Here is a 19783-nt window from a genome sequence, read left to right as displayed (position 1 = left end):
ATGGATGTTCATTTTTCCAGACCAGATGAGTTTTGTTTTTTCAGGTTGAGAACAGTAAACAGGATCCTGTCATTCTGAGTTTGGGGTGTTGCCTTTTGAACTTCTTCAGGTTGAGGAGAATGTTTCAACACTTTGTTGTTACTTACCTTCTTCTTGTAATTCATATGTGTATAAAAACGACAGATCTAAAAATGTTGGACAGTTAATTTTAGTGCAAATTGATTTTATTTTAAATTATCATGTAACTACCTTTTTTAACATTGTAGTTTTCATTAACAAAATATCTTTAAAGTAAAGAAATTTATTTATTTTTTCTGTGAGTTATGTTTTTTCTATTTTTTTCTTTTAAGATATTTTGAATGTCATTTACTGCTAATCATTTTTATGGTAGAACCATTGTTTGTCATCTGTTATGTTACTTTCCATTTGAGCTTTCCAATGTTGTACTAGAAATAAAAACAAGAAACATTTCCTGTAGCTATTTTCTTTTCAGTGTAAGAAGTACTATTCAACTTCATAAAATATAAATTCCCTTTTCCAATAGAATGTGACAAAACTGCAGTATTTTGCTAAAGATAATAAGTATTTGTAAATTTGATATTTTATTTTATATATGTTTTTTCAATTTTACATTAGATTCCAAAAAGGATATGATCAAAAAACTTGCCAGCATATATGAAGCTTTGTATTATTACCTTGGGATAAAAATGGATGAAAGTATTGGAGCAAATCCTCTGTGTCTTCCAAGTGCAGGTTTAATACACCAAAGCTCCCTGGTTAAAAAATTTGCTAATTTTACTGTAAGCAAAGCGTGGACAAAGTCTTCTTCTCCAAGGAACAAGTCAAGTTTGTGGTCCACAGCTGAAATGGACGTTTATCTTGTTCGTTCAGCTCTGAAAGATCTAGTTAACAAATTACACAGTACAGAAAAAGACAGAGTAGGTGTACTTATTACCTTTATTATATAGATATGAAATGAATGGTAGCATGAGTTATGCAAGTGATGGATAATATATTTAATACATTGTATTATGCATGTATTTGGTAGGTTTGTTTGTTGTGCTGTATTAACAAATTCTTTGTGAATGTTAAGTGTATATTTGAATGTGTTTTGAGTACTGTATTTATATGATAGAAAAGTACAAAAAATATCATACATTGCTGTTTATTGATATGACCTTGAAACTTTGTTATATCTATTGAAAGTGATATTTTCTTAAATGTACACTTCATTATTCTGACTCATTGATGATGTATAACTTGAAGGTATTTTCATTTCTCTTAAATGGGCAAATATTCTTCTTCTATATAATGTATGTAAGATGTAGGTACTGATATGTAAAAGCATTAGATTAGTCCCTGCATGCACAATATTGATGAATCAAGTAATTTTTCATCTTACATTATATTCAATCATTCATGATAGTAAAACGTATGTAGTTCTCAAAAATTGTTAAATCGCATCCTAAAGTTATATTGTACTTGGAAGTTGAATGTGGTTAGACTGAATCATTCATGAGAGTTAATCATGTTCTGAAATGTTTGACAAATCTCTAGCACATTTGGAAGGTGAAAGTGGTCAGATTTAGTAATTTATAATAGTAAAACAGTATGTAAAATCTAAAAGGTTGGTAATTACCATTTTAAAAAGTTTGCCAAAAATAGCACATTTGAAAGATGAATGAATTTAGATTGAAGTAATTCATGGTAGTAAAACAGTGGGTAAAATCTAAAGGATTGGTAATTAGCATTCCAAAACATTTGGTAAAATTAGCACATTTTACACTTGAACAAGCTTAGATTGAAATCAGTCATGACTGTGTAAAAATGTGTGTAATCTGAAGGGTTGGTAATTTACATTCCCAAAAGTTTGGTAACATTCTAGCACGTTTGGGAGATGAATGTGGTTAATATGAATTTTTTGTTGCAACAAGTGTATATTAACAATATTCTTTAGCTTGAGTCTCAGTTTTTGTGATATGCTTAAAAACATTGTAACTCATTTAAATGAGATTTTAACTTATGTCTGGGCATACCAAGAAACAATACAAATCATTTTATCTTAATCCTACCAGCATCATTATGAAACAGTGTTATTTTAAATATAAAAATATATAAAACTTATAACCATCACTAAAACTAAAAAAATGGAATTATGCTCTTTCAAGTAACTTCACTCCCATGAGTAAGTTCTTATTTTAAAGTAGATTAATCTTGTTCTTTGTGGATTGGAGAAAGTTATCCAGTCATTAATTCATATAATTCTTTCTCTTTCAGAATTATTTCATTTGAGCTTGACTGTGCTTATCAAAAATAGAATATGCAAAACTTTCAGTACTTATTGGGACTGCTAATTTATATTTTTATTCCATGTTTTTTGTTGTTGTGGTTAGTAACCCATACAATCAGCTAAATTTAATTATTAATTAGCAGTTTTTGTTGTTTTATCAGATACTAATTACTAGCTATTTTATATCATAAAATTCATCTGCTACTCTATTTAGAAAAGATATATGAAGGATTATTTTCTATGTTGTTGGTGGTTAGAATTCAGTTGTGGGTGTTCTTGACAGAAGTCTGTTGTGTTATGCACTCAAATAATTTTTATAATATTTTCATGAGGAGTATCCAGCTTTTCATCACTAAATTGACTGAACCTTATCAGTTAGATAGATGTATAAGGTTTTATTTTAACTTTTTTTTTTCTATATATTATGCATATTTTGTTATTCCAGTTTATTGTATGGTCTTCTTTGATGTGATGCATTGTTACCAAGTTTTACATATCTGTTGTATTTCTGAATTTAGTTTTTTAGTCATTTTGTTTCTCTTGTATATTTTTATCCACATTAACAAAAGTAAATAATGTTTTTCATCTCCAATGGTTCTTTAGATGGTTTGGTGTGTATCTAGCTTCTTTGTATAAAGCCTGTTTTTACACTGTTTGAGGTGATTTGATTTATAGTCCAGGTAATTTTGCTTATCTGCGAGTTTCATGTGAACTTGTGAAGCATATTAATTAAGTATCTTGATAATCAGAACATGAAGGAATGATGCTCATTTTCAGTTACCCTCATTAATTGCATCTTGTCCTGTCTCTATTCAGGTAGTTTATAAACTGTTGAATCTTATGTCGTGTATGACCTTATTACTATAAGTACTTAATCAGTATTCTGTTGGTTTGTCTAGTTATTAAAAACTGCCTGATAATTTACAAAAAAACAATAATAAAACACCCCAGAACAAAAAAGTTAATATATGCTTTCATTAATGTGTGAATAAAAAAGAAATTCAAGGTTATCAAAGGATTAAGTTGGTGGGGTGTTGTGTATACGTTTTATATTATACTGTTTCTCGTTAATTATAGTGAAGAAATGTTAATTGGAAAATTTTCTTGGTAAAATTAATTTTAAGTTGAATCACATGAAAATACAGAAGTATATTATAGTTGTAAGCATTAATATATTTGAAGTACTGCATATAGATAATGTCATACATTTGTACAGAAAAAAAAAAATTATAATGATATGAATGTGTTGATTCATGAGTTGGGTATCTATGCTGTTAAGAATATTTTGATCGTAAACTCAGTAATATTTCATGAGGATTAGTCAACATAGAAGATTTAGGTTAGTCTTGAAACCATGTATAATTGTAAGCTAACAATGCTAAATAATTTTCTTAAATGTAATAATAACATTATTTCAGTGTTTTTAAACTTTATAAAGAAAAATTCATTTATTTCCAAAACACACAAAAACTAATTGTTAGTTTCTAAGATTTAAAAAACTTACAAATACATTAAATTTAATAATAGTTTTAATCATTAATGCATTTGAAGTAGTGCACATTTAACATAAAACTGATCAAAAATACAAAAAAAAGCATAAAATCATGCATTAACAGTCTGATTTTCTGGAAAAGTATGTCACCAATATAAACAAGTTTGTATAAGATCTTCTCAAAGTAAATGATGACTGATGAAAACTGACACCTCGACCCCAACAGTGCATGTAGTTTGAAATAAATGGTTTTTGACAAGTTACAGTTTATCTGCAGAGTTGGTAGTGGAAAGATAGAACAATTGAACTTTTTGTGAATGTGTATTTATACATTCATATATGTATATATATTTATTTATTTATTTTATTTTTTAATTAACAAGGAATGAAAACTGATTTATTGACATGTGAGATGCAAGTCCAATAATTAAATTAATCAAAGTAATGAAATAAAAATGGCCAGAGAACATTCTAGGAGGAAAGTATCGGAATAAATTTAAATATTAGATACCAAATACATATCTTTCACACACAAACATAGTCATGTTTAGGAATTAGTTCTCTTAACAATAGCATTATTTCTTTATTTAAGTATTAATGCCAATAAATTTAACTTGGAAATTATAAGTAGCTTCTTGTTTTGTTTTATATCTATAGACACCCTTAATGTGTTAATTTATAAAATAAGTTATAAATGTTGAAAGTCTAAAAATGTTTAAGCAAAAGACAAGATACTGATACATAAAAAATCTACCCTCTTCTTTTTTCATATTAGAGCACAAAATCCATAAGACATGGAAGTCTGGTTGTTATGGGTTTTCTCAATGTTTAAATATGCAGTTGCTATTTATGTTTTTTTTGTCAGTGTTGAAGACATAATGGAAACAAAGGTATTTAATTTTGTTGTTTTATCATATTAATTATTAATTTTAAAGTAATTGTGTATTCAGCATGTATTATACTTTATTTTGAATGGTGCTGCTTTAGTATACAAATACAAGATACCCTACTCTCTTGTATTGTATATTTCATTTCTACAAAACTTAATTTTGTCAAGTTCTGATTTGGGATATTCTAAATCCAGTTATGGTCATGCTGCAGAATTCAATCTTAGGTGTACATAGCAGGCCTACTCAAAGAAATTTAAAGGTATTTCATGGGATAGTAGTATTGTATTTTCTTTATCTTGTGTGTAAAGGATTGTTTTATGAGGCAGAGATACTTCTGGATTCTTATCATTCAGTTTTGTAATTGGTCAGCTATAAGAAAATACGTGAATTGTGAAAACAAGTTCAATAGTTTCAACTAGGTTTGTCTTATTATCATGATCCAGTTTTCTGAATGGGTATCTACAAATAATACATGATTTGTGAAAGCAGGTTTGATGGTGTGAACCAAATTTGTCTCTTCCTGAAGAGATCCAAAGCTTGCTTTAGCAAATCCTTTATTTTTATCTTAATAATGATAGGACATTATTAAAAAGCAGTGTCCTCACTGAACATTTTAATAACCAGGTTATCATGCAGGAAATGTTTTTGTAATATATTTGGCTTTAATAGACCTTTTGTGATTTTTATTTAGGATAACTGGAAATTTAATGCCCACCGATATCAACACCAGCTAGATGAACTTAAAGAAGAGCACAGTAATGTCACTTCAAGATTGGAATTACTACATAAAAGTCTTGAAGAAATACAAAATGGTAAAACTTTAAATGTAATCAAATAATCATATAACAAGTTAGTGCTTTATGTCTGTATACACTTCACAGGTATGTGACCCAAAATGTGTATCTTATGTGAAACTAACTCAAAAACTCTTTTGATGGTTTTGCTACTCAGTAAATTATTTATTCAGATAATTTATTGAAATTGTTTAAGACACTCTTATATTAGTTGTGTGACTTTTGAACTTTTCTGTCAGATGATGACTTTTGAAGTGTCAGAAACTTTGTTGCTGTTTTAATTGATAATTTTACAAGTAATAAAATGAAGTAATTGTATGGATAGCTAATATCCTTCATTCTAAAACAATGCAAACCAGTTAGTAGGGATGGCATTTGCAACAACCCTATGTAATAACATAGGTAGAAAGTGTAGGATAATGTTAGCAGACAAAATTAGGATAAATTAAATCCAATTGTAATTAAACTGTTATGTAGATATATATATATATTGCTATATGTTAATTTTTGTCTATGTTAGTATGTATTATTTTGGTTTTTTGAGTTACCATGTAATAAAAATGAAATAGTTGAAATAAAAACAGGAAGTTAAAACTTTTTGCTATGATGATTACAGAAATTCTAAAACCTTCTGACTCAGTCATTACATAGATGTTCCATAACACAGAATACATTTTTACATAGATATTGTTATAAAAAGAAACACTGTGTAGCATTGAATTATTTAGTAGATATTTAAAATATCATTTCAATTAACAACCTGAGTCATACCTAGGTAGGCAGTGTTACCACCTGCCTGATTATTGTGAGTATAACTTAGGACTAAGTGCAGTTGCAGATATATGACAGATTAGTTATTACATTGTCTTAAAGCAGCATGATTCCATGTACCTTTTATTCATCATATTTTTAGTCGTTTGGTTAACCTAGTATTCACTGTGCGACTTGCTATTAAACTCTCATCAGAAAGTAGTTTCTGTTTTATTTCTTCTGTCATCTTATGGTGTAATTTATGAACTAACTGATTGTTTATGAGAGACTTCTCTTCATTGATTAGAAATACTCACTTCTATCAGAAATCAATGACATTGATCACTCTTTTCACTGAAACTCGTAGCATCAAGATTTATGTACTTTTAATTTTTTCTTATCATAATAGATTTTTAATATCAAAATTTTTATCCTTTGGAATATTTTGTGTACACTGTTTCTCAGTGGTTCATAGAATTATGTACTTCTCTTTTGTTGTTGTTGTTGTTCAATACCTTGAGTGTTGTGAATTTTTATGTTCTTAATTGTACTGTGATCCTTTACTAATATTCAGCCTATAGTGAAACCTATTCTGAAGTTTTTAATAACTCACTTCAATATAAATACCATAACTTAAAGGCATTATTGGATGTAAGTAGTCATTAAAATATTAGAGAAAATCTTTTGAGATGAATAGCCATTCTGTGCACTTATCTGTTCTGTTGTTATTAATCATCATATAGGCAAATATCAGTTGTGTCATTGCATTAACAAAGACTTGGACAGTACCATAAAATAATGTATTCATGCTCAGTAGTAACTCTAGAGTATTGTGGTGTTAGTCTCAAATGATGTATTTATGTATAGTATTCCTTAAGGATTTCAGGGTTACCCTGAGATAATGTATTCAGGTTCAACACATGTTGTGTCCATATTCTGTACTTTTAACCAGAGATTTAGGTGTTAAGTTGAGATGATGTATTAGTCTTCATTACTTACTACCAAGGATCCAAGTATGTCAGTACTCTTTATCGAAAATGTGGGTGTTTATACAAAAGACAAAACCTCCAGATACAGCTTTAATATTTACACTACTTAAATAGATAATTATTTCTTTATACGCATATCATCTAGATGTTTTTTTAAATATTTTTTTGAAATTTGTTTCTTTATTACTGACATTTTGCATACATTTCCTCAAACCCATCTGTTTTCTGTTTTAGTATGGAAGTATTATCAAATCATGTAATCATTTGTAGAGCTCACAATGTGCTAATGTTATTGCATATACTAATGTTTTATAAGTATGTGACAAAAGTCCAGAGGAGTGATAAGGAATAAATATTAGCTGTGTAAAATTATTCCCAGCTTCTTTTTAGCAGTATAATTCTTATATGCTGTACAAACTTTTCTCACATTTATTGCTATTCTTGTTCACTTCTGCCTTCTAAATGAAAACATTTTTTTTACATGCCAAAAGTCTTGCCCTCCTACATATCTTGTGATCTTTGTGATTCAACTGCATCTCCCATATAAATCATGCAACAACCTTTTATCAGTTGAAGTGCAACACACCCTCCTGAAGCACATGACTCACTCTATTCAGTTCTGCCAAACTGTCACTTCTTATTGAGCAATTGTCTGGTAGAGATGTTTTTGATTGTGCTTTTTTCATACATATTTTTTGTGTGATATTTCAAAAGAAATGGTTTTTTTTACTACAGTTTATTTTGTAATTTTAAGGGATGACTTACTTTTCTTGTTCTTTTTTATATTCAAATTATTTATCATTCCATGATGAATTCTAAAGTTTATATTACCACTTGTGGTTCTATCATCTACTCCCAGTACATTTATGCAGGCTTCAGATCAGGGGAACTTGACTGAGGAATTTTATGCTTTTATTCTTTGGGAGATTGATTGTTATAGGAGTCAACCTCTTCTCCTGATATTGCTAGACTTCCTCTGCCCCAGTTAAGCCCTGCTTTTTCAAGTCTCTCCAATGGAATCTGCTAGGCCTAATTCAGTTGTGTTAGATCTAATTTCTTAGGTGTGGTCCAGTTTATCCATTTCAATGATTTTATATAATCCTGTTCATTCCTTATAATTTGACATCCCATCCTCACTATATTTTGTTTTCCCTTCTCTTAGGTAAGGGTTCATGCTGAGTATCTTGTCTCTTATCTGCAAGAGAGTGCCAGCAGGCTTTGACAAGCATGGGTCTCAGAGCATTCTGCCTTGGCTTACCACCAGACAGGTTATCCTTTCCTTAATTTGCACCAGTTAGAATAATTCTGTCAATATATTGAGCTAATCCTGACAGTCTTATCTGTTTATCTTTTGCTAGTTTCATGCCTTCTTCTGAAACTTATGGCTCTCCTACTATACTTATCCACCACACACCTCCTATCTGAGGTGCTCTGCTGATCTCCTAAAAGAGTTTTAGATAATACTTTCTCCCTCCTTATTTTTGAGTTGATGTGATTGTCCTCTTTGGCTCTATTCCTCTGCATATAGTTTCTTTGCTGTTGGGATCCTCTGAGAAGGGACACTGCCTTGTCCTAGGTTCATTAACTTTCAACTTATCTTTGAGACTTGTGAATGGCTCCTTTTCTCTAGTGGTCCATTTGGGGAATATTCATGAGAGTTTGTAACCATGTGTGTGATCTGTGAGGCAGCATTTGACATTTTCATTTTTGGGGTTGCTCATTTATTTCATTCTGAGCCCTTGAAATCCCCCTCTTGTTTTTTCAAATCCTGCACCTTCCCATGCTTTACCTGTTCCTTCCACTGTGGTTTCCAACATTTATCAAGTTTCTTGACAAATGTTTTATCATTTCCAACAGTACTAGTGACTGTCTTTGAGTTTTGGTGCACTAGGGGCTCATTTGGCCATGTTTCTCTATAGCAGGAATTTACTGCTAGTCATTATCCAGGTTTTGTCTAAAGAACTTGTCATTTAGTCACTTTTCCCACCCCATCATCTACTGTACTCATATTCTTTCCATCACCTCAGAATCATATTACTAGTCAAGGTTTTGTCAGAGGTGGTATGAATCCTTATCACAGAAAGCTATCAAATCTGTCAGCCATCCTGGCCTAGGTTTTTACTCCAGGTTGTTTCTGGTACACGCAAGAAATCCAGAGACTGGTGTCCTATGATTGCTTGTCTCTGACCTTTTTTACAATGAATTCATTTTTTCACTAAGGTGTGTTTTTTCTCCAGGACCGTGGATGACCAAGGCAGACATTTTAAACATTTTTCACCAGATTCCTATTTCTCATTATTTAAGATGCTGTATTCAATTTGTTCACCACGAAATTATGTTCCAATTTCGTTCATTGCCCTTTGTCCTTGCTTTTGCTCCATATGTCTTTTGTCAGGTGGTCAAAGCATTTGCATGACTTATACATGCTTGGGGGGATGCACTTACACTGTAAATTGGATGACTTGACAAAATACCCAATATTTTGTCCACTTGGGTGTCTTTTTTAACATTCATCTCAGGCCCAAAATTCTCATGAGGTTCTATCACTTTTGGGAATGTGGGTTTTTATAGAACTACTTATTCTGTTTTGTTGGGCTTATATGCAGTCTCTTCAATAGACACTGCATGACCAATAGAATCTTGTTTAGGATCTCATAGTTTCTGTTATACCCTTCCTTCTTACTATGTCAGTCATCTACATTGGTGGTTGAACAAGGCCCACATGTTTTTGGGTGTACAACTTCCACCTCATTGCTTCTTTCCATTGGTGGTGGATGAGGGTTGATCAACAGGAGGCTTCAAGACATTGGTCTGTGGCTGAAAAGTCTTCCAATATCGACATTCCCGAAGCTTCTGGCAGCACAACATGCTTTGGGTCACTTTCTTACTCTTGTCAGGAATTAACAAGTCATAAACTGCACTAATACTTTTACAGCAGTGGCTTATATCAATTACCAATATCCTTTCTTTTATGGTCAGACCTTCAGTCTCCTTTTTTGGGTCAACATGCTTGGGGTACACCTTCTTGCTTGTCATGTTCCCAGTGATTTTCCCCTTGTGGCAGGTTACCTTTCCAGACTAGACAAAATTTATCCCACAGAGTGGTCTCAATCTTCATGTTTTTCAGTAGCTATGCCTCTAGTGGGGTACTCCTCAGTTGGATGCATTTGCCACTTTTACCATTTCCAAGCTACCTCTATTTTGGTCTCCAGTTCCTCATCCACATGCTCTAGCTGTTAATGCATTCAGCCAGGATTGATTCATTTACCATTATTCTCTCATCTGTCTTCTTCCCCAAGTGATTTTGATTTTTCATGTCACTCTGTGTTAGGTCTTTTTGATTGTTCCTTACAGCTCCAAACTGCCTCTCCATTGCCTCTTCCTCCATCTCTTTTACATCAACCTCAGTCACTGGTATTTCATCCTGTCTTTCCTACCTTTTGCCTTCTCTCGTGGTAAGGAGATCCAAGATAACTTCATGGGTCACTTCCTTTGTAGCACGTTTCATTCACTCTTCCTCAGAGGCTGTCTGTAAACATAAATGGAATATTTTCTCTTCTTTGTCTTTGAGTTAGGGTTTATCTCTTTCTCAACCAACTGTTCCTCTTCTCGTGGATTTCTTTGTTTGACTATTCAATCATAGGACTTCTATCTCATCCATTCCTGGATACTGAGCAGCCTTATCTCATGCCTACCATTTTTCCTAGTACTATTTCCAAGACCTCCCCATTGAGCAGTTTTTCTGGAACCTGACATTGCCAGGTGGTTATGATACTAAACTCAAAATATGCAGGTTACAGGTTCAAATCTCTGTCACACCAAACATGCTCACCCTTTCAGTCATGGGGGTATTGTAAGTAACAGACAATCCCATAATTAATTGGTAATAGAGTTGGCAGTGGGTGATGGTCACTAGCTGCCTACCTCTGCTAAATTAGGGATGGCTAGTGCAGATAGCTGTCTTGTAGCTTTGCATAAAATTAAAAACAACAAACAAACAGTGCTTCTGGATTGGAATGTCACTGTGTGTCTTCACTGCCTTACTCTACCTCCATGTTAACCTTTGACCTCCTTTTCTTTGTTTCATTTGTCTATTAAGACTTATTTTCTGTTACTATTATCCTGTAAGAATTGTCAGTCTGATATATTTGCCATTAACATTTCATGCACTCTTTAATATTCCACATTTGTTCTTTTTTATCTGGATCAATCTTTCCTTCCCAAAATTTTGGCAGCTTATGAAGGAAGTTCTTCCTTCTCTCACCCATTCTTTGTGTTGTATATGCTCTTCATTCTTAGATTGCCCATACAGTTTCCTTCCATTATTCCCTTACCCACTTTTTCACTGCCTGACAACATTCCTCTCTTTGTGACCTTTCTCCTTCTATCCTTAACAGCTTGGTTCAACGTTTGATTCAGTTGGCTTATTCATCCTTGTTTTTTTCTTTCCAAGACCTGTTTCAGGTGTTTTTACATTAGATTGGGCACCTTACTTTTTCCCTGTTATCTTATTTCTTTTGTCAGTTGGAAATTTTTCATTCAGGCATGTGAACTACACCATATACATTTGTCTGCCAGTGAGGTTGTGGTTGAATAAGTTATCTCTTTGTATACAATTTAATTTCTTTTAGTGGCATGTTCTTTTCTCTTTAAGGAACTCACTCTGTGATGTGTGTTACATGTCTAAGTATGCTTAATATGTCTCAAATCTGCACACTATGGCCATGATGAAATCATAAAATACCATATACTCATGGTCATAATGCATACTGTTAAGATGGGATGTTTCATAAGACCGTCAATAGAATTTTCCTTCTTGATATACTTGCTTCATTAATGTGCCCATTATGGACTGTACTTACCCATGGACTTACATATTTCCACACTCGGTGCAGAGTATATCTAGCATAGAAGTGGTGCGATCAACCACATATGGCCCTCTCCTGTGGGAATCACAACTCTGGGGTGTACTTTAAAAGCTTTTAAAGGATGTTTATTTCTGTTCCTTGCACCAGGCCCTCCATCTATTCAATGTGGGATTATAACCATATATGTGAGAAGAGATAATGTGCTGTGTTGGAAGTTATACTTTTCCTATTCTTAAAATGTATTTCTGATAGGTACTTATCTTCTCCTCACTTCCCATCCCCCCCCTCACACACACACACACACTTGATAGTTCAGTAGAATTGAATAGAGAAAGTTAAGTGAATCAGAAGGGCGTGTCACACGTGTTTGGTGTAGGGTTGTCTCATAATGATTTATATGGAAGATGCAGTTAACCTCTGTGTAATCATGGGGTATGGGGGAAGGCAAGGGTTGTTGCAAAGGAAAATATTTGCATAAAGAGGGCAGCACTGAAAGAGAACAGCTATATATGTAAGGGGCATAATTACCTATCAGAAGTGCATTTTCAGTATATAACATATGTCAGGTTCTGTAAATATTTTTAGTTTTGAATTAGAAGAACTTGATTGTTGTTAATTTGTATACTTTTAGATGTTTTTTTACTTCAAACAAATTTTTTATATTTAAATATACTGCAATTACAGATGTGATGTTGTTTTGTCAACTGCAGCAGCTGCAGTTAAAGTTTTTGACTCATATATATTAACTGATGTTCGTCTTTCTATTCTGAAAATGTTTATTTGAAGAAAAACAAGGAGTTCATCAGCAGTTGTCTACCACTAAGTCTACTCTTTTACATCAAGAAGAAACAATTCTGAGACTAGAAAAGGAACGGAAAAACCTATCTGAGAAAATTACGGTGTTAGAACAAGAATTGTTATCAACTCAGAAAGATAAGCAGCTCTTTCAGGTAAGAAAAGACAGGAGCATTGTATGCAAACCTTACATCCCGTAAACAATATCTAGAAAATATAGCTCATATAGAAAATGGACTGTCTTGGAAGCACTGACCAGTAGCAGATTTTGAAGTAGATATTTTCATCTGAAACAGCAAATGTTTCATGAGTGTTGCTGGAATAATATTTCTACTGTAAAATAAGCTTAAGACTAATTTGACAGAAATTTAAAATCATAGAATTGTTAATTGGATAAAGAATATGGACATTTCACAATTTCTCTAGTTTTGTATTCAGTATAAACATTTCAAAAATACAGTGGAACCCCTCTAAAGCAGCCACCTTCGGGACTGAGACAAACTGGCCTGATTAGAGGGGTTTCACTGTACATAATAAGGGATTATGTAAACAAAAAAAGGGACTGTGATTGAATGACTGCTTTCAAGGGGTGACTGAATCTGAGGGGTGGCTGCTTAGAGGGGTTCCACTGTAATTCAAAATGTTATTGTTTTAAGTTCTTTATCAGTTACTGACTAAAATTAATTAACAGAGGAAAGAGAGAGAAATGCAAATTCAAATGGCAAGAGTATGATAGAATGAGTCTCATAAACATAATTGCCAAGCATGAAATTACATTTATGTCACTAGAAATATCCTGTCACCTTTTTTTGCTTCAGTCACTCGTTTTCTATGGTGATCAGCCTTGACCAGAATATTTTGGGGGACATTTTGGGCTCTAATACAAAACATTTCAGGGTCCTTCTGCTTTTAATGAACAATCATAATTGTAATGCATGTTAATGATATCTTGTGTTCTTATTAGTTGCTCTTCATGATCTAAAATGAACAAAATTCTTGAAAACAGCTAGTTCATGATTTCACTTGTAGTCATTATACTCTGATGAACATTACAACACTCTTGACATCAAATAAAATTATTTGGAGAAAATTTTTAAAATATTGTTTAAATGTTAGTATGTGTCATTTTACAAAAAACAAATTGAAAATTACACTGAAATGTAGAGGTTGTATTGATACAAAAGTGTTTAGTTCTTCTTTCTGATATGATATATACTTCTTTTCATGTAACAGATTTACTTGATCTTCTACTGTCATTTAACACATTAAATAGAAAATTTTCTTGTTTGATGCACCAGCCTTTCTACCACACAAGTTTCAGCTGCTCAGTTAGTATACATGATATACGCTCCTAGTGCAACTGGCTCCCTCTGTATTATTCTGTGTACACCACTTTTTTGATTAGCATGCTACCAGTAAATTGCTTTTGGATTATTTGTATTTTGCTACTAAGCCACCAATTTCAAGTTTGCTTGGATCAGTTTTTTGCATTTTAAACTTATTTTGCAAATTATGAATTTGAGATTTACCGTGACTACCATTATGGGTTTCAATATGTCTGGAGACTCACACAATCTGGTTACCCAGACCTTGTGATTAATGTTGTCTGTTGAGTAGATGCAAGCCTTGGTTCAATAAAGAGTTAGGTTCTTCCATGGAATCTGGGCTTTCTACTCCACATATATCAGAATCACTACCAGCTGATGAGCATATTTAGGATGCCATAGATAGCATATATTCTGTTCCTTTGTTACTGTGACAATTCTTGCACCTTTCAAAGCATTTTACCTTTCTAACCCTTTCTTCCTTTTGCATTTGTTACATTTTAAATATTTCTCATGTTTTTTATGATACCTCTTCTTTCCTTATGTGTGAGCTTCTTAACTTGGACTGTTTGTTGTTTCCTCCTTCACTGGGTATTGGGTCTCATGCTCAGTGGCTTTACTCTTAGTTAAATTTGAATATTCTTGTGCCTTGACCCCCTCAAGATTTGGACCAACATGCTTTGGCATTTCTTTGCCCTTCAAATTCTTATTTGAATTCACAATGATTAAATCCACTTTTACCCCGTTAAGGTTTGAATCCTGAGACTGTTGTCTCATTTTTGTAGGCACACTTTTCAAGGAATTGTCATATCCATTCTAATATTTTGCATTACTTCTCCTCTATGTGCTGTTCATCATTCTCTTGAAGAATTTTCTGGGAACCTTAGATCCTTTATGTGGTTGTGATGATGGACAGATTATCTTCATTAGCCATTTTCCTGCTTGCCTGGCTGCTTTGTTGTTGTTGGATGTGCTGGGGAGATAAATGCTGCTTGCAGGGATACATCTCTCCTGTCTTCCCTTAGAGGCATATGAATGGCTCCATTTTTGCATAGCACATTATTAGAGGGTCAACCTGATTCTTTCAAGTTTCATGTTGATATAGTCTTGTTGCATAATTCCCCCTTGTTCTAGGCTAATCATTGATCACAAAATTCCACCTCCATGTATTCTGATCCTTTTGTTGTTTTCTGTCCTTCCACACCTCATCATTCACTTCAGTCTTTATGTTATTTTTGTTTTACTCATTCTTGTTGCAAACATCATGAGCAGTATCGGTGACTACACAGTGGGGTCAGGTCATGTGGGAGCCAGGTTTCAATAATTTGTCAACATATGGAAGACCTTCATTACCAATCTGTGAGATCTGTGAGTTTTCTCAGAGGGTCTCTCTTTATATTACCATTTACCACCTTCCCTTTCCTTGTCTTTTGTTCCTTGCCTTTCTCCAAGGGATCTGGTCTTTAGTGTTTATCCTTTTGAGATAGTGAGTACCCTTCTTCACAAACATACCATAGAGTACATGTTTCTCAATAAGCTGGGTCTTACTCTCAGCTTTTTATTGTCTCCAAAAAGCTGGAAATTTGAGACCAATAATTGACCTCTCCTGTTTTAATTAATTTCTAGATCTTCCTCTTTTCAGCATGGAGTTGTTTTTGACTGTTTGTTGGGTTTTCATTCCAGGTCTCTGAGTCACCAAGTTCTACTTAACAGATATATATATATCTTTTTTGGTTCATCCATGGAGCATGTGTTTTCTAGTTCTGGGCTGTTTTGTTTCAACTTGCCTTGGCCACTTACCTGTTATGTTGGACTGTCAAAGCCTTTGCTTGCTATCTACATCCATTGAGACTCTGGTTTTATCATTATATGGAGAACTAGCTCCTTTCTGTTTGGCATCTGCCAAACCCACACCCATTTACTTTTGGAAGAGGCAGTATATTGGGTTGATTAATCCACAAGGTTCTGGAGGCCATTCTGTGAGAGGAAACTTGTGTAAATGCAGTAAGTGGCCCATAAAAAGGTTCAAAGCACGGAGAATATGGCATGCCTAGAGTTGTATCCAGTACCCATGGGCTCAGGACATGAGCTCTGGAGTAAAAACTAGAGACTTGGATTTGGTTACCCCTTTTTTCAGTGAAATATGGCTACTGTGAAGTTTTTAAAATACACCATAACCACCTCCACCCCCCCCCCCTTTCCAACTGAACAAGAAATTACAGTTTATGTTACCTCCAGTTTTTCAGGCTGTAGGTGTGAATGCCTTCAGTCAGGATTGAAGGACATTCACATTTAGACCTTCCTTCCCATAAGTTTTCTCCCAAAAGTTATCTCCATCGTTCACACCAGTCAATATCAGGTTCTCATGATAGTTCTATTTTGGCTGACTCAGCCATGGTTCCCTCTCTTAAGACTTCTCAAAGTGTCATCTCCTCTGCCCCTACTTCTGTCTCCATCTCTCCTTTGTTAGCTTCATTTGAACATCTTCCATTTCACCCTCTGGCTTTCCTTTGTAGCTTCTGTTGCCATTTGCTTATCCCCTGACACCTTTTTGTGTCATGTGTTCATCAACTTATTAGGTTGGCTTACTTTTCCCTCCTTGTAAAGGTGTCATCTTTATCGTGCCTTGTCTCATTAGATTCACCATGTCACTAGTTGCTTATTTTTATAGTCTTTTGTAGGAGGTTGTCTAGATGGAAATGTGCAATACTCCCCTTACCTTTTGTCTGTCATTACCTAGCTGTATCTTTCTCTGGTGGATATGGTCTATCTTTTCTGATGCACCAATTCAACACTTTTTGCCACTCATTTCATGAAATTCAACTTGTTTGAGGATGAAGAGCATAACTGATCCAGCCATGGTGTGGTTCTCCACAAGTGTGCTTCCCATTTATTACAAAGCACCCATGTTTGATTACCTGTGGATACTTTCTGCAGGCAGTCTCTTGTTTTATATATTACATCAATACATTGCATGCTCTCAGTATGGGGTTCTTACTGTTATGTGAGAAGGGATATGTATAGTAACAGAATTTATCATTTTCTTATCTCCTATCATATACTTCTCACCCTTCTTTCCCATTTCTGGTGTTAATATATCTCTTGAATGCCTAATTTCAGAAGTTAGATTCATGTAGAATAATTCATATGGAGCTAGCTGCTCTATGGGGGTGTATAATCCTTTTATTGGTGGAGAGTTGTTGTATGCTAAACAAGCAACTCAAACATATAAAGTAGAAAGGTTACTGCATAAAATGAAAAATATTTATTTTCAAAGTGTTATAGGACAATAGAATATTAAAAAAATCTGTTATATGAGATAATGTAACTATCTATCAGAAATCTATTTTCAATGCAAGAAAATTATAAATCAAGTTGAAATGAAGCAGTAAACTGAGAAAATGTTTTAAAATAATTAAATGCAACTATGTGGAAAAAAGCCAAGAGATATACAAAGCCAATAATATGTACAGTAATTCAAGAGTGGTCTCAATAACAATATTATAATGAATCTTTGCTTTGTTGACTTAGTCTTAACATAACTTTATAGGACCACAAGGGACCTTTTGCTCCATCTAGGCCATTTTATACACTAAATTAAACTAAATACCAAAACTCATTGTTATTTTAATATTTATCAAGCTTTCCTTTAAATGAATTGCACCTACCACATCTGAAAGCAACCTTTTTCCAAAGGCCAACCATTCTGATATAAAACTAAAGCTGATTTAGCTGATTATGACTTCTACCTTGCCGAAATTTATAATTGTGTTCTCTAGTCTTACCAGTTTCACCATAAAGTATAAAAAATATTATACATCAACACTATCAACAGTCTTAAGTATTTTAAACACCTATTTCAGATCCACTTTAACTTCCTGTACTCAAGGAAAAATAAGTTCAGATATCTTGTTTGTTTTAGAGCAGAGTGAAATTGGGCTAACTGCTGTGTTCATTGAGAATAATTGAATCCCATATTTTAACATTATAAGTCTGGAAAATTATCATGGTCCCACTGGGGGACTCAGAGATTTTAATTTGTCCTTATGTGACAATCTTTATATCCCTGTTGTCATCCCATTAGGTCTTCTTTGAACCCTCTCCAATAGTTTAGTGTCCTGTCTAAGTCAAGGAGATGAAGATTGAAGACAATACTTCAAATGTGGCTTACCCCTTAACATGCACTTTGCTTGGATGATTTAAGAGGCTGATAAACCATTACACCAAGATTGTTTTCTTTTATAACACTATTATAGTTATTTCCATCAGTATTATAATTCAAATTGTGATATTCTGTATGCATTATTTGCATTCATTATGATTAAAAATAATCTGCTTTTTATTCACTAAACTCACCAAATAACCCAGGCCAATTTGTAGAGCAGTGACGTCATCCCAACAGTAAGCAACACCCAAAACTTTAATATCATCAGCAAGGTTGAATAATCTATTGACTGTTTCTTCTTTTATGTCACTGATGTAAATCAGAGAGAGCAAAGGTCTTAACAGTCATTCTTGAGGCACCCTATTCATGGCATTAACCCTGTTTGACTTAACTCCATTTGTGACAACTCTCTGCTTTCTTCTATCTAGCCAGTTTTCCATCCAATGAGCCATCATATCCTCCCAAACTTACAGAGTAACATTTTAACAAGCTTGGATGTATGCCAATGAGTTTGATGTCAAATTGTATGTTATAATTCAAATTTTGGTATTATACATCAGTTAATATCTTAATTTAAATGTAGATATTAAAACAAAATTTCTAAGTATTGTCTTTTGTGTATCATGTGATATAATGAATGTTGTTTTGGTTCAAATTAAATGTTTGTGATTAGAAAGTCATATTACCAATATTGATGAGTTAGAACACAAACTAAGAGCCTCCTGTCTTTTCAGTTTTCTAAGATATTATAATTAGTGAACTAAACAAAATGGCCTCATCCACCTCTTTTATTTTTGGAAATATTTGCTTATGTACAACTACTTTATGGTTTTCTCAGCCTTTGCACCTTCAAGTGGCACAGCAGTATGTCTGTGGACTCACTGCTAAAAACCAGGTTTTGATACCTTTGATGGGCAGATCACAGATAGCTCTTTGTGTAGCTTTATGCTTAATTTCAAGTAAACAAGCAAAAAATCATCAGTCTTTGCAAATTGTTTGTGGGTGAAAACCTTTTTAATGGTAGAATTGAAGCAGAGAGATGAAAGATAGTGAAGCTCAAAATATGTTTTTAGACTCAAATACACCTTAGTTACTAAGCCTCAAAAAGTATGGTGGAATTTTGTGGTATTGACAGAGTAAATTATTTTTTTTGTTATTTGAATATGCACATAAAGTATAACAGAATTATTTTCTTTTCATCCTTCAAATGTGAAATTTGACAATGCCTACAAATTACAGCAAATACAAATTTTGAAAGTAGAATAAATCATTGTTTTCTATATTTCTTTATTTACTGTTCTATGTTTTAAGGAAAGTAACTCAGGTTTAAGGATTTATTTGTAAATAATAATAATATATATGTTTAAATAATAGATTATAACTGAAGTTGATTGCATTCTACAAAATATCAGTCCACTAGAAAAA

At 33.1% G+C, this 19783-nt stretch overlaps 1 protein-coding gene across 22 annotated transcripts in view; it reads left to right on the top strand.

The window, feature by feature from the left end:
- Positions 1-19783, top strand: part of LOC143233272 (uncharacterized) — a 202846-nt gene that overhangs the window by 137955 nt on the left and 45108 nt on the right. For all 22 annotated transcript variants that reach the window (XM_076469362.1, XM_076469358.1, XM_076469357.1 and 19 more), the window contains 3 exons: positions 637-938; positions 5364-5484; positions 12860-13023. In XM_076469362.1, coding sequence (XP_076325477.1) covers positions 637-938; positions 5364-5484; positions 12860-13023 — 587 coding nt within the window. The remainder of the gene's footprint in view (positions 1-636; positions 939-5363; positions 5485-12859; positions 13024-19783) is intronic.

Source organism: Tachypleus tridentatus, chromosome 12 (genome assembly GCF_004210375.1).
Source record: "Tachypleus tridentatus isolate NWPU-2018 chromosome 12, ASM421037v1, whole genome shotgun sequence".
NCBI classification, from domain to species: Eukaryota; Metazoa; Arthropoda; class Merostomata; order Xiphosura; family Limulidae; genus Tachypleus; species Tachypleus tridentatus.
The sequence above is the reverse complement of the archived record's forward strand: the minus strand, read 5'-3'. Positions and strand labels throughout refer to the sequence as shown.